Source organism: Manis pentadactyla, chromosome 9 (genome assembly GCF_030020395.1).
Source record: "Manis pentadactyla isolate mManPen7 chromosome 9, mManPen7.hap1, whole genome shotgun sequence".
NCBI classification, from domain to species: Eukaryota; Metazoa; Chordata; class Mammalia; order Pholidota; family Manidae; genus Manis; species Manis pentadactyla.
The window spans coordinates 44,105,697-44,118,259 of NC_080027.1; the positions used below are offsets into that span (position 1 = coordinate 44,105,697).

The following is a 12,563-nucleotide window of genomic DNA, read 5'->3' on the forward strand; positions in this document are numbered from 1 at the left end:
ACATGATGTCCACCTTTTCTGAGCCTCACAATATTTTTACCTCTTTTATCTCTCTGTATATAACAGAAAGATAGATTAGCATGCATGTTAAGCCGTGAAGTACTAAACCAATATTTCGTCTTAGCTAGGAATGGAATGGCTAGATTATATGGTAGATATTTGTGTAAGTTCATTTTTTTAAATTTTTAATTAAGGTATGATTGGCATACACTCTTATGAAGGTTTCACATGAAAAAACAATGTGGTTACTACATTTACCCATATTATCAAGTCCCCACCCATACCCCAGTGCAGTCACTGTCCATCAGTGCAGCAAGTTGCCAAAGATCCACTATGTCCCTTCTCTGTGCTACACTGTTCTCCCCGTGATCCCTCACACCATGTGTACTAAACATAATACCCCTCAGTCCCCTTCTTCCTCCCTCCCCATCCGCCCTCTCCACCTCTCCCCTTTGGTAACCACTAGTTCATTCTTGGAGTCTGTGAGTCAGCCTCTATCTTGTTCCTTCAGTTTTGCTTCATTGTTATACTCCACAAATGAGGGAAATAATTTGGCATTTGTCTTTCTCTGCCTGGCTTATTTCACTGAGCATAATGTCCTCCAGCTCCATCCATGTTGTTGCAAATGGTAGGATTTGTATCTTTCTTATAGCTGAATAGTATTCCATTGTATATATGTACCACATATTCTTTATCCATTCATCTACAGATGGATACATAGGTTACTTCCATATCTTGGCTATTGTAAAAAGTGTTGCAATAAACATAGGGGTGCATATGTCTTTTTGAATCTGAGAAGTTGTATTCTTTGGGTATATTCCAATGAGTGGGATTTCGGGGTCAAATGGTATTTCTATTTTTAGTTTTTTGAGGTACCTCCATATTACTTTCCACAATGGTTGAACCAGCTTACATTCCCACCAGAAGTGTAGGAGGGTTCCCCTTACTCCGCATCCTCACCAGCATTTGTTGTTAGTCTTTTTGATGCTGGCCATCCTTACCAGTGTGAGGTGATATCTCATTGTGGTTTTAATTTTCATTTCCCTGATGATTAGTGATGTGGAGCATCTTTTCATGTGACTGTTGGCCATCTGAATTTATTCTTCGGAGAACTATCTCTTCATATCCTCTGCCCATTTGTTAATCTGGTTATTTGCTTTTTGGGTGATGAGGTGTGTAAGTTCTTTATATATTTTGGATGTTAACCCCTTGTCAGATTATTCATTTACAAATATATTCTTCCATACTATAGGATGCCTTTTTGTTTTATTGATGATGTCCTTTGCCATATGAAACCTTTTCAGCTTGATGTAGTTCCATGAGTTCATTCTTGCTTTTGTTTCCCTTTCTCAAGGAGATGCGTTCAGGAAGAACTTGCTCATGCTTATATTCAGGAGATGTTTGCCTATGTTGTGTTCTAAGAGTTTGATGGTTTCATGACTTACATTCAAGTCCTTAATCCATTTTGAGTTTACTTTTGTGTATGGGGTTAAACAATAATCCAGTTTCATTCTCTTGCATGTAGCTCTCCAGTTTTGCCAACACCAGCTGTTGAAGAGGCTGTCATTTCCCCATTGTATATCCATGGCTCCTTTATCATATATTAATTGACCATATATGGTTGGGTTTATATCAGAGCTCTCTAGTGTGTTGCATTGGTCTATGGGTCTGTTCTTGTGCCAGTACCAAATTGTCTTGATTGCTGTGGCTTTGTAGTAGAGCTGGAAGTTGGGGAGCATAATTCCTCCTGCTTTATTCTTCCTTCTTCGGATTGCTTTGGCTATTCGAGGTCTTTCGTGGTTCCATATGAATTTTAGGATGATTTTCTCTAGTTTGTTGAAGAATGCTATGGTATTTTGATAGGAATTGCATTGAATCTATAGATTACTTTAGGCAGGATGGCCATTTTGACAATATTAATTCTTCTACCCATGAGCAGAGGATGTGTTTCCATTTATTGATATCTTCTTTAATTTCTCTCATGAGTGTCTTGTAGTTTTAAGAGTATAGGTCTTTCACTTCCTTGGTTAGGTTTATTCCTAGGTATTTTATTCTTTTTGATGCAATTGTGAATGGAATTATTTTTCTGATTTCTCTGTCTGCTAGTTCATTGTTAGTGTATAGGAATGCCACAGATTTCTGTGTATTAATTTTGTATTCCGCAACTTTGCTGAATTCAGATATTAGTTCTAGTAGTTTTGGAGTGGATTCTTTAGGCTTTTTTATGTGTAAACTCATGTCATCTGCAAATAGTGACAGTTTGACTTCTTCTTTACCAATCTCAATTCCTTATATTTCTTTGTTTTGTCTGATTGCCATGGGTAGGACCTCCAGTACCACGTTGAAAAACGGTGGGGAGAGTGGGCATCCCTGTCTTGTTCCCGATCTCAGAGGAAAAGCTTTCAGCCTCCCGCTGTTCAGTTAGCTGTGGGTTTATCATATATGTCCTTTATTATGTTGAGGTACTTGCCCTCTATGCCCATTTTGTTGAGAGTTTTTATCATGAATGGATGTTGAATTTTGTCGGATGCTTTTTCAGCATCTATGGAGATGATCATGTGGTTTTTGTCCTTCTTTTTGTTGATGTGGTGGATGATGTTGATGGATTTTCGAATGTTGTACCATCCTTGCATCCCTGGGATAAATCCCACTTGGTCATGGTGTATGATCCTCTTGATGTATTTTTGAATTTGGTTTGCTAATATTTTGTTGAGTATTTTTGCATCTATGTTCATCAGGGTTATTGGTCTGTAATTTTATTTTTTTGTGCTGTCTTTGCCTGGTTTTGGTATTATAGTGATGCTAGTCTCATAGAATGAGTTTGGAAGTATTCCCTCCTCTTCTATTTTACTTAAAACTTTAAGGAGAATGGGTATTAAATCTTCACCAAATGTTTGATAAAATTCAGCAGTGAAGCCATCTGCTCCAGGGCCTTTGTTCTTAGGTAGGTTTTTGATTACCAGTTCAATTTCATTGCTGGTAATTGTTCTGTTCAGATTTTCTGTTTCTTCCTTGGTCAGCCTTGGAAGGTTGTATTATTCTAGAAAGTTGTCCATTTCTTCTAGGTTATCCAGTTTGTTAGCATATAGTTTTTCATAGCATTCTCTAGTAATTATTTATATTTCTATGGTGTCTGCATTGAATTTTCCTCTATCATTTCTGATTCTGTTTATGTGTGTAGACTCTCTTTTTTTTCTTGATAAGTCTGAGTAGGGGTTTATCTCTTTTGTTTATTTTCTCAAAGAACCAGCTCCTGCTTTCATTGACTCTTCCTATTGTTTTATTCATTTCTGCTCTAATATTTATTATGTCCCTCCTTCTACTGACTTTGGGCCTCATTTGTTGTTCTTTTTCTAGTTTCATTAATTTTGAGTTTAGACTGCTTATATGGGATTGTTCTTCTCTCTTGAGGTAGGCCTGTATTGCAATATACTTTCCTCTTAGCACAGTCGTGGCTGCATCCCACATATTTTGCAGTGTTGAATTATTGTTGTCATTTGTCTCCATAAATTGCTTGATCTCTGTTTTTATTTGGTCGTTGATCCATTTATTTAGGAGCATGTTGTAAAGCCTCCATGTGTTTGTGGGATTTTTCATTTTCTTTGTGTAATTTATTTCTAGTTTCATACCTTTGTGATCTGAGAAATGGGTTGGTACAATTTCAATAGGTTTGAATTTACTGAGGCTCTTTTCGTGGCCTAGTGTATGATCTATTCTTGAAAATGTTCCATGTGCACTTGAGAAGAATGTGTATTTTGTTGCTTTTGGGTATAGAGTTCTATAGATGTCTATTAGGTCCATCTGTTATAGTGTGTTGTTCAGTGTCTCTGTCTCCTTACTTATCTTCTGTCTGGTTGATCTGTTCTTTGCAGTGAGTGGAGTGTTGAAGTCTCCTAGAAAGAATGCATTGCATTCTATTTCCCATTTTAATTCTACTATTATTTGTTTTACATATGTGGGTGCTCCTGTATTGGGAGCATAGATATTTATAATGGTTATACATTCTTGTTGGATTGACCCCTGTATCATTATGTAATGTCCTTCTTTGTCTCTGGTTCCTTTCTGTGTTTTGAAGTCTACTTTGTCTGATACAAGTACTGTAACTCCTGCTTTATTCTCTCTGTTAGTTGCATGAAATATCTTTTTCCATCCCTTCACTTTTAGTCTGTGTATGTTTTTGGGTTTAAAGTGAGTCTCTTGTAGGCAGCAAATAGATGGGTCTTATTTTTTTATCAATTCAGTGACTCAATGTCTTTTGTTTGGTGCATTCAGTCCATTTATATTTAGGGTGATTATCAATAGGTATGCACTTATTGCCGTTGCAGGCTTTAGATTTGTGGTTACCAAAGGTTCAAGGTTAACTTCCTTACTATCTAAGAGTCTAACTTAACTCACTTAATATGCTGTTACAAACACAATCTAAAGGTTCTTTTCTTTCTAGCCTCCTTTTTCTTCCTCCTCCATTCTTTATATTCTCTATATATTAGGTATCATATTCTGTACTCTTTGCCTATCCCTTGATTGACTTTGGGGATAGTAAATTTAATTTTGCTTTTGCTTAGTAATTAGCTGTTCTACTTTCTTTACTGTGGTTTTATTTCCTCTGGTGACAGCCATTAAACCTTAGGAACACTTCCATCTATAGCAGTTCCTCCAAAATAGACTTTAGAGATTGTCTGTGGGAGGTAAATTCTCTCAGCTTTTGCTTATTTGGAAATTGTTTAATCCCTCCTTCAAATTTAAATGATATTCTTGCCGGATAAAGTAATCTTGGTTCCAGGCCCTTCTGCTTCATTGCATTAAATACATCATGCCACTCCCTTCTGGCCTGTAAGGTTTCTACTGAGAAGTCTGATGTTAGCCTGATGGGCTTTCCTTTAAATGTGATCTTATTTCTCTCTCTGTCTGCTTTTAATAGTCTGTCCTTATCCTTTATCTTTGCCAATTTTATTACTGTATGTCTTGGTGTTGTCTTCCTTGAGTTCCTTGTGTTGGGAGATCTGTGGATCTCCATGGCCTGAGAGACTATCTCCTTCCTCAGATTGGGGAAGTTTTAAGTAACTACCACTTCAAAGACACTTTCTATCCCATTCTCTCTCTCTTCTTCTTCTGGTATCCCTTTAATGAGAATTTTGTTCCGTTTGGATTGGTCACACAGTTCTCTCAATATTCTTTCATTCTTAGAGATCCTTTTTCTCTCTGTGTCTCTGCTTCTTTGTATTCCTCTTCTCTAGTTTCTATTTCATTTATTGTCTCCTCCACTGTATCCAACCTCGTTTTAATACCCTCCATCGTGCTCTTCAATGATTGAAAATCTGACCTGAATTCATTTCTGAGTTCTTGGATATCTTTCCGTACCTCCATTAGAATGCTTATGATTTTTATTTTGAACTCCCTTTCAGGAAGAGTCATAAGGTCCATGTCATTTAAATCTTTCTCCAGAGTTATATTAATTTTACTCTGGACCAGGTTCCTCTGGTGTTTCATGTTTGTATATGGTGCCCTCTAGTGTCCGGACGCTCTACTCTGGAGCTGCTCAGCACCTGAAGCAATGTCGGGGGTTGCAGGGGAGCAGTACTGGTGCCTGGGGGGAGGAAAGAGCTGTCTCCTGCTTCCCAGTTGCTATGCCTGACTCCACTGCCTGAGCCAGTGGGCCAAGCACACAGGTATAAGCTTTTGCCCCAGAGCAGCTGGATATGGATCTCTGCTTTCTACAAGTGGCTAGAATCTCAGTCTTTCCAGGAATTCTGCCTGTATTAGCTTTCCAACGCTGTAATCACGCAAGTACCATGAAAGCACCATGAAATGTAGGTTTGTGCTCCCAGAGCAGATCTCTGGAGCTAGGTATTCAGCAGTCCCAGGCCTTTCACTCTCTCCCTGTTCCATTTCTCTTCCTCCCATCTGTGAGCTGGGGTGGAGGAAGGGCTTGGGTCCTGCCAGGCCACAGCTCTGGTACGTTACCCTGTTCCGTGAGGTCTGCTCTTTTCTCTAAGTGTGTGCAGTCTGGCGCCGTCCTCTTTCCTGTTGCTTTTTCAGGATTAGTTGCACCAACTATATTTTCTAATTGTATATGGTTTTAGGAGGAAGCCTCTGTCTCTCCTCTCATGCCGCCATCTTTAATCCATCTGTATAACTTTCTAAAATACTATCAATGCTTCTTCCAAAGCTACTGTACCACTTGGCATTCAGACCAGCAGCATACGACAATTACAATTCCTCTGCACCTTGGCTTGTATTTGGTCAGAATTTTTGTTTCTTTGTTTTCTTTTGCTTTGCTATATTACATATTGTTTTGGTTTTAATTTGTGTTTCCTCAGTGACGAATACTTTTTTGCCTCTTTTCATAGGCTTATCTGTCATATACATACATATATATGTACATACATCTTGGTGAAGGGCCTGTTCAAATACGTTTCCCTTTAGTGAGGAGGTTGTTTTCTTTAACCACATTTTATGTATATTACTGGGCTCAGTACTGATTAACATGAGCACAAGAGGCTTCATAGGAAGAATTTTCAGAGGGAAGAAGACTTAAACAACAGTACAACAGATACATGCATTACACATGGTCCTGAACTGGGTTTATCAGTTTGCTTTAACCATAAGCTACATAGACGGTACAAGTGGAAAAATGTATCTAGGACCTGATGGTAGTCGTGTGTCAGGGTTAATTTCATGGTTATGGTTGTATTATGGTAATGCAGAAAAATGTCCTTGATTGTAGAAAACACATACTAAAGAATTTGAGACAGATGGATCATCAGGTAGGAAACTTCTTCTTTAGATGTTTGGGGAAAAAAATTTATTTGGATTACGTCTGAAAATTTCCTTAAGAAAAAAATTACTGAAAATGCTTAAAAGGAAAAAAAAAGAAATCTAAATAAAATAGTTCTCTGTAATTTTATATATAGAACATATAGAACTTGGGAATAATTATACACAAAGAGAAGAAAATATTTTATTTCACACATAAGTGCATAATTAACTATGAATAATTAATACATAAATGAATCCTTCAGGAATAGTGTGTTTCCATTGTGTAACATTTTAACAAAACCTTTTCTTGGCTCTTGCATCATGTCTGTCAAAAAGGACATACATTTCTCAGTGGTTCACAAAAGGGAGAAATGTTGATTGAGGAATTCAGTGAAAATAAAGGTGAAATGCAGGGAAAAACAATAAAGAAGCCTAATGTACACATATTTTTTACTTCAGTCTGAAATCTTAAATTCTACAGAATTCTGATAACTATATTTATCCATTGGGTCTTTGCCTCCTGGCCTCTATTTGAGGAACTATTGAATTTTTGTCAATGCAGTGAGTCTTTCCCCTTAAGGTTAGAAAGATTCATGAACTCTGGGGGAATTGGTGCCATTTATCCTTCCTCACAGTCCCAGGAATGGCTAGCCTGGAGGCACCAGGCAGTCTCCACTTGCCTCATCCCCCCGGGGAGTGGCAGCCTCCTGGGAGGCTGGACCAGCGGCTCCCACCAATGCCCTCATCTTTCCTCATAAGCCTGAGCAGTGGAGGCGGCGCCCTGAGCACGGAGCCGGAGACAGCGGGCCGGGCTTCCTGAGCAGCAGCCTTGGGCTCCCCGTGACTTTGGTCTCTGTCACCTGGTGCGCGTGGTGCAAATGGCTCAGAGAGACTACGGGGAATGAAGTTAATGGTCTCATTTGCTTAAAACGGACAGGACGTTGATTCGCTTCTCTAACCTGTGAGGCCCGACCCCAAGGAGAGTCCCTGGGGACCCACCTGTGCTGTGGCTTCTTCTGCAGGGCTGGGCGTCCCTGGAATCCTGCCTTAGCTCTGCCTGTGCCGCTCGGAGCAGTTGTGCTATTTGTGACTGTTCTCAGGGACGGCAGACAGTTCAACCGAGACTGAGGATCAGTATTTATCTTATCTTTAAATTTACCTACAGATGTCCACGGCGGCCTCCTCTGCTTCCAGTATCAATTCCTCAGCGTTCGTTCTCATGGGTTTCCCAGGCCTGGACCAGTACTATGCCTGGTTCTCAGTTCCCTTCTCCTTCATCTACGCTATGGTTTTCCTGGGAAACTGCCTGGTGCTGCATGTGATCCGGACTGAACCGAGCCTGCACCAGCCCATGTTCTACCTCCTGGCCATGCTGGCCCTCACTGACCTGTGCATGGGGCTGTCCACAGTGCACACCGTGCTGGGCATCCTGTGGGGGCTCCGCCAGGAGATTGGTCTGGATGCCTGCATTGCCCAAACTTATTTTGTCCATGGACTCTCCGGCACAGAGTCTGGAGTCCTTCTTGCCATGGCCTTTGATCGCTTTACAGCAATATGCAATCCTCTGAGATATGCATCCATCCTGACAAATAGTAGAGTCATTCAACTCATGGTGACCATTTTGATGAGAAGCGCTTTCTCCATTCTTCCTGTCATCATTCGTTTGAAGTTCTTCCATTATTGCCGCCCTCACGTCCTCTCCCACTCTTTCTGCCTGCACCAGGACCTGCTCCGGCTGGCCTGCTCCGACATCCGCTTCAACAGCTTCTATGCCCTGGCCCTAGTGATGTGCACCTTGTTGTTGGATGCTGTCCTTATTCTCATCTCCTACATTTTCATCTTGCATACAGTGCTGGCGATTACATCCCAGGAGGAAAGACTCAAGTCTTTGCAGACCTGTGTTTCCCACCTCTGTGCTGTCCTGGTTTTTTTTATTCCCATCATTGGCCTCACCATGGTCCACCGCTTTGGCAAGCATCTCTCACCTTTGGTCCACATCCTTATGGGCAATATATACATCATCTCCCCACCCATGATGAATCCAATCATTTACAGTGTAAAGACCCAGCAGATCCGAAACAGGATGAAGAAGTGGTTTTCCCTGAAAACATAGTAAAACCCTTGGTTTTCTCAGTAAGAATTTTTAAGGTCAAAACAATTATGTTTGTTCCTGTGTGTGCAACAATATTAAACTGGAATCATTTTATTTATGTTTGTTCTTTCTGAGGACTAGAGTGTTGAAGAACTTAAGAGGCTTTCTAATGCAACAGTCATAATGGAGTTGTTTGCTAATAGTATTCTAGAAAAGGTTTCTGGAAGGTTGCTATAGGATAACCATAGGTATTATGGACATAACAATAAGTGTCTTTGCATTTCATTGGTATATGTTTGCAGCATGGTTGCCATATGAAAATTGTGTTAAGCGCATTAATCAATATTTTCTTTCCATTTAGACATAGTTCCACCTAACATTTTGGGAACATACCAATTATTCAGATTATTCGGTTTGTGATCCTTATATCAATGTATAAGCAACAGCAAAATTTTACTTTCCTCACTCTTATAGGTTAGGTGAATAGCTATGATGCTGAGATTATGATGCTGAGCCTTCCCTCCGCTCTGTTCTTTTTCCCCATTAATGACTTAATGAAAGTTCATTATAAAATTTTTGGAATAAAAATAATTATAATCCCTTAATTCCAAAGATTTTGTTCTTAATTTCTTCCCTGCTATGAAGATGTGACCTTATTGCATATAATTTTTCATTCTACAGTTTTTCATACATATTATATCATTAGGATTTCTTCATATTCTTTAAATTCCCCATAAAGTCTCTAAGGAAGGAGTTGAGTTGAGAAACTCTTACAAATACACAGTTGAGAGCCAATGGTGGCCTCTCTTAGAGCAAAGATTGTGAGAATGGAACTAAGCTAAGTGATATGAATAATATTTAGGATAAACACACACCTTAGTAACTGTTGTGGGATGGTGAACAAGGAGTGTATTCATACATGATGGTCAGCTTTCTTGTTTGTAAAATCAAGTTGATGGTGTGTCATTCTATGAGACAACAACAAAGAAAGAGCATTGTTTACACAAGGAGATAGTGAAGTCTTTTCTGAACACATTGAGGCCTGTGGAACATGTATAAAAATCCGTTCAGAGTATTAGGAAGTACCCCCAGTATTTCAGATGCTGTGTAGACAGTGCTAAGATTCAGGGAAGCCCTAGAGAGCAGAAAGCATACTTTGCCTTTTGTGTAGTAGGTGAGTCAGACAAAGTTTTTTAGTGCACATCTACTCTTCAATTATGATAAGTATCAGTATGAAGTAGAGGGGCAGTGAAAGCTAACAGGGGACTCTAATTCAGGACAGAGAATTTGAGAAATGACTTCCCTAAGAAAGTGATGTGTAGTTGAGGCTTGAAGATTAGGGTAGGTAACCTGGGGAGCAGAAAAGAGAAGGAAGGTTCAGGAAAAGAGAAGAGGGAGAATAAAAGTTGAGAATATATTGGACTGGGTAAAACTGGTGAATAAGTGACTGTGAAATTTGGGCATTAAAGTTGAAAAGTAGACAAGAATAAAGACTTGAAAGCAGATTTTGATTTTGTTTTAGTTCTTCGGACAATATGCAACTGCTCATGAATTGCAGTTAGAATGGTGAATTGATTCACCATGTATGTTAAGAACATCAGTTTTGCTCTATTGGGAAGGACAACAGTTGACAGCAGAAGAGTAGATGAAAGAGTCATAACAAAAGGATGTAATATTGGGTGGAAGGGGGTCAACCCAGGTTCTTGCAAGAAGTGATGTATATATGACAAATTTAGTAGGAGCAATCAAAAGATTGGGTGATTGATTGGCTGTGCAGAACAAGTGAAAAGGAGTTGCCAGTCATATTTCTATTTTAGAAATGAGAAGTATAGAGTTCATAAAGCCATGCACTGAGATAAGGAAGGTGTGGGTGAATAGGATTTGTTTTACATTTTTGGGCTTGGATAATGAATTTGGAAGTGATGGTTTTCAACATGGTTCCTGAGATCATGCAAGCAGATGACTTGACTGAGTAAAGGCGACAGTATGAAGTAGACTAAGAAGCTTGAACAATAGAATAGGGGCAGTTGAGTCACCAAAGAACAGTCTGGAAAAGAAATAATAAGAAATATTAGGGGAGCATGTTGAGGCATCCAAATGGAAATATGTTGTAAATGGGAATGAGAACATCAAATTTGTGTGAGAATAATTTATATTGGGTATTGAAAAGTATCCTTTGATTTAGAGAAACAATGGAAAACGTATCATAAACTGTGTTTGTGGAATGTTGGGATGGGAATCATTGTTTTAAAAATTCATGAAGGTAATGTGAATTATTAGATGAAAGTGATGCATATACATATACTTTTATGTTCTGTAAAACATGAAAAGTTTAGTAGTCAGAGGGTGATCTAGAGCCTTACCTTCCTCCTTTTTCCCTCCTATTCTTTCTTTCTTTGCTTCATCCCTCCCCCTCTTTCTGTCATTCTGTCTCTCCCTCCCTCTCTCCCTTTCTTTTTAATATGATTGTATAACAGGTACATGATTAAGTCGTAAATGTATTTCCTTTTGCTGATAGCTACTTTGTTGTTGTACTAGGACATTTACTTCCCAAAGATAAATGTTCCCACCAAATTAACCATTTAGGACTATTTCCTAATGGTCACAGGACAAAAAATACTTTTCATGGGAATGGCCATCTTTCTATGAGCCTCTACCTTGATATGGTCAGTAACAGTTAATACTCATAATTGATAAAAGAAAGGAAAAATTACAGAAGTTTAGTTCTGGTAGCATTCACATTTCAAGTTTCATTCTTCTCATCACCATGTTTTCTAAAAGTAAGGGCTTTCCAGCTTGCCTCAGTAGACAGTGGGAAAGGACATCCATGATCCAGAAGTGAAACCATGAGGATCATGATTAGTAATACTTATGATATGATTTAATTCCTTTTCTGTTATTGGATATTTTTAACTTTTTTATTTTAAAATAATTTCACACTTTTCAGAATGATACAAAAAATAAAGAATTTCTGTACACTCATAACTCAGATTCCTCACTTAATTTTATATTTTCCTCCTCTCATTGATTTCCCTGTGAAGTACTGGATTAATTACCTGTAAATATTTTGGAGATAATTTCCTAAGCGGAGAGCCTCTCCAGTCGTGACCACTCTCTCTTTGAGCTGTAGGTCTCTTTCAACTTTATTAGATAAGTTGCCTTTGTGAGAACTAATATTCAGAGTCTGGGAAGCCCTATAAAAATTTCAGATGTTAGTTGTAACTATTTAAAGCTCATTTGTGTGTGTGTGTGTGTCATGTTTATTCATTACTTTAATTGAATATCTATTCCTTTCAGTACTTAAGTTTTTAGTTAGATCCTAATCCATGTCTTGAAGGCTCTTCCCTGCCTTCTTCCAGTTCTACAAAGTAAACTAATGGAAGACACACTCAGAAGACAGACTATTTTGGACCACTTCAGGAGCCTTGTAGTCAAATGTGCTTATGTAAGAACAATGAAATATTGATGGTGTGATTCATTCTGCAGAGATAATCACACAGATACCAAAGATAGGCATGACTTATATGTTAGTCTGAATAACTCCAGGACCCCAAGATAGAAAAGCCATTTCAAAAAATGTTAACTAATTCAATAAATTATTAGCCAGTCTGGGTCTTCCCTAATCCATTGATGTGGTGATGGTATCATCTTGAACTTGTTCTCATGAGGAAGACTTTCCATTTTGTAATTGTGAGCAAATGACCCCATTTTATAA

The 12,563-nt window shown here is 38.7% G+C and overlaps 1 protein-coding gene across 1 annotated transcript; it reads left to right on the forward strand.

Moving 5' to 3' along the window:
• Nucleotides 1–7,909: 7,909 nt before the first annotated feature.
• LOC118912091 (olfactory receptor 51V1-like) lies at nt 7,910–8,869 on the forward strand. Its single transcript, XM_036884874.2, has one exon. The coding sequence runs from the start codon at nt 7,922–7,924 to the stop codon at nt 8,867–8,869; it is 948 nt and encodes a 315-aa protein (XP_036740769.2). The 5' UTR covers nt 7,910–7,921.
• Nucleotides 8,870–12,563: the final 3,694 nt, after the last annotated feature.

What these genes read in the sequence shown, in the direction of transcription:
- LOC118912091 (XM_036884874.2), top strand. Translation starts at nt 7,922, where the DNA reads ATGTCCACGGCGGCCTCCTCTGCTTCCAGTATCAATTCCTCAGCGTTC.